Here is a 3,293-nt window from a genome sequence, read left to right as displayed (position 1 = left end):
TACATTTTCTCAAGGAAAAAAGAAAATAAAAGGCTGATTCAGACAAACAAAGATTGGGGTTGTCCTCTGTTGATGGAACTAAAGTGAAAATTGCAAGTAAAGGTGGATCGATTCATGTAGGGATTACTTGAAATTGAAAATTTTAAGAGACAAAAAATGATATTAACTTACTATTTAATTATTGATTTAAATTATTGCTGATGAATACAAAATTAATAATAAATTAATTGAAGTTTTCTATTTTCATTTTATTTGTCCATGATATATGTGCATATATAACCTTTTTTCAATTTTTGAGTCGAACCCATATTAAACCTGAACTTTTCACCTATGAATTTGGACATTGCTATTTTTTTCTACTAAAATTTTAAGCATCTTTTCAATTGTTGAAACTGAATTAAACATGAAAATTTCTATTACTTGGTGTTTTAGCCTTATAGAATTTTGATAACTACCGGATAGGTCGGCGGTGGCCCTAGTCCTGGTCCCTAATTAACTGGACTTAAAAGGTCCTGTCCCTAGCTCGGCCCCACATGGTGAGGCTGGGCTGGGACCAGCCTTATAAGAAAAATATATGGATGATTATAGTTTTGAAATAGTTTAATATAAGTTTCTTTTAATTAGTATCCTCCATCAGCCAAGAGTATCATGCACCCGATTTGCATCATTGAAACATGACCAGATCCAATGAGTGTCTTTAAATCATAATGGTGACTGGAAGCTGCCCGCAAGTGTCTTAAACCGTCCATTCTTTTATATGATGGTGGCCCACTTGATGATTGGACCCAACCAACATGCTAGGCTGGGCCATTCATCATTGGCCTGGCTGGCCTAAGCCCAAGTTTAGAACCCAGGCCCTGGCCTTACAAGATAGCGCCTTGGCCCTGCCCATTGGCGCCCTTAATCCCGCATAGGCTGTTGTGGTTTTTCTTTCCTCTTTTCTTGAATGATAGTTAGTATTACTCATCAACCATATACGTATGGGATTTGCATAAGTCAATTCAACAGCCCAAATCCAAAAAACCTTCACTGATCAGATGATCTTAACCATCCATCGGGTGGCCATAAAATGGATGTTAAAGAAATGGTCAGCATCAAAACTCAACAACCAATATCTGATGACAAGATCGAGGACATGAATACGATTTCAGTCAATCTCGATTGACACATGTCAATCTTGAAATGGGTGGTGGGGACGACTGTCGATTTCCCACCTTCTTTCCAAAAGCAAACCACAAAAGCAACCAACCATCATGTACATGTCTGCCCACAACCCTTCCCTGTAGCCGTTGGGCAACGGTTTCAAACGCGCCCATAAAATTCAAACACATGAAAATTATAAAAAGTCATACCACTTTCTTTTTTTTCTTCTTTTTTCCTTTATTTCTTTTCTTTCCTAGAGCTGGTAAATAAAAGCTACACTAATGTTCTGTTCGTGGTGTCTTCCTCGGACCCCTCGTTTCAAACTTCATGGGAACTTGCATTAGCAAATGCAAACCTGCCACTGAAGAATTCAAACATCCCATCCAAGTCAAGCTTGTGATATCCCATTCTCCTTCTCTTTCTACCGTTTCCATCCCTAGGAATCCCTCTAAAAACCAACTTTCTCCTCTTTCGTATTCACCTACTAGCTCTACTACTAGTAGTAATAGTAGTGTTGGTACTTCTACTACTATTACTACTACCACCACTACTTCCTCTACTTCACCGTCTATATCTAAAGATAGGTCATTTTCCAATGAGTTTTTGTGGTCATGCATCAAAGAAAATCCCCACATAATTCAAGTCGATCCAATCCCTCTGGATCTAGGACCCACTAAAGCTTCTATCCGGAACACCCAAGAACGGCAATCTAAAACCGACATTGCAGTAGGAAAACAACCCATTCCTAGACGCACCCAATCACAACCGACCCAGATAGCTCGGCAGAAAAGCTTTAGAGAGGAAAAGGAAAAGGAAAGGAGGTCCCGAGCCTCTCTCCCCAGGCGAAATGTAGGCACACAATCTCCTAGTCGAAGATTCAATGGAGTTACTTATCGAGATCCTTTGAAGAATCCAGTAGAGGAGAGTCGCAACCATGGGGCTAATTATCGTGGTCTTTCTCCGTCTCCTAGTCGAAGATTCAATGGAGCTAATCGGGGTCTCTCTCCATCTCCTAGTCGAAGATTCAACGGTCAAGATCTTCCCAGGAATCCACAAGATGAGACTTGCAAGAATACCATTTCTCGTCGGGGTCTCTCTAAGTCTCCTAGTAGAAAATTAAATGGAGATGCTTGTAAGAGCATCACAAAGGATCAGCTAAAGGAGAACATTCGGCCCACGAGTTGTACGCACCAGATCAAATCTCAAATTGATCAGAGTGTTGTGGAAGATGTGGTATCTGACCAGGAATCCAATTCTCTTCCAATGGAAGACATTGATAACCCACTCATTTCTTTAGATTGCTTCATCTTTCTTTGAAGGGGCGTGTTTGGACATTGGTGTGTTGTGTGTATTGTATTACAGAAGGTTTTGTGATTGTTTGATTGATTAATCAAAATAACAAAAAGATTTGTGATTGCTTATCTAAGAATGGTGTGGTTTTCTTTTGTGGGTCTCGAATGATCTACGGTTCAAATGAAAAATAAGGCATTTCTCTGAATTGCCAATGGCGCATGTGTAGTGGGACCCGTGACAATTGGAAATGTAGGTAGACTGCTGTGGCCGACTTACAATAAAATATGTAGAGAGTTCGTCTGTTTTTGTGTTTAGTTCAGTTCTCTATTTTAAGAACACTGATCCAACCATCAAGACCGTCCATTATATGTACTTTGATCCGTTTGATGAAGAGAGACAGAGAGGATAAGGGGGGGATTTCACATGATGTTCATGGTGGGGCCACCCTAGCCGCCGGCCCATTTCCTCGCATGACCCACCCAAGCCACCTTAAAAAATCTAACGGAAAATACTGCTCTTGAGAATTTAACGGAAAGTGCTCTAATGATGATTACTCAAATGAGGTAGCTTATTGAAAATTTTTTTGAAAAAGCACTAGAATGCCTGGTCTCTAGACCTCGGGCAGATCAGGCTCACACTAACGACAATGAATTAGAAGTGTTTGTGGTTAAAAATGTTATATTTGACTAAAGTCGCCACTAACTAATTAATTTGATTCCACAATTAGGTATACCTTATAGAAACGTTGGGATGGAGAATCCAATGATTCCATGCCCTAAGATGATTCTTTGATCTACGACTGGAATTTTGAGAAGGAATTACAATTACAGAGAGGTAAGGTGTCGGGCACCCACTCT

General features: G+C 39.9%; 1 protein-coding gene across 1 annotated transcript; it reads left to right on the top strand.

Moving 5' to 3' along the window:
* Positions 1–1,392: 1,392 nt before the first annotated feature.
* Positions 1,393–2,663, top strand: LOC131244390 (uncharacterized). Its single transcript, XM_058244003.1, has one exon. It carries the CDS (start codon positions 1,471–1,473, stop codon positions 2,458–2,460), a length of 990 nt encoding a protein of 329 aa, XP_058099986.1. The 5' UTR covers positions 1,393–1,470; the 3' UTR covers positions 2,461–2,663.
* The last annotated feature ends 630 nt before the right edge of the window (positions 2,664–3,293 follow it).

This window comes from Magnolia sinica, chromosome 4 (assembly GCF_029962835.1).
Source record: "Magnolia sinica isolate HGM2019 chromosome 4, MsV1, whole genome shotgun sequence".
Lineage (NCBI taxonomy): Eukaryota > Viridiplantae > Streptophyta > Magnoliopsida > Magnoliales > Magnoliaceae > Magnolia > Magnolia sinica.
This window is presented reverse-complemented; position numbering and strand designations above follow the sequence as displayed.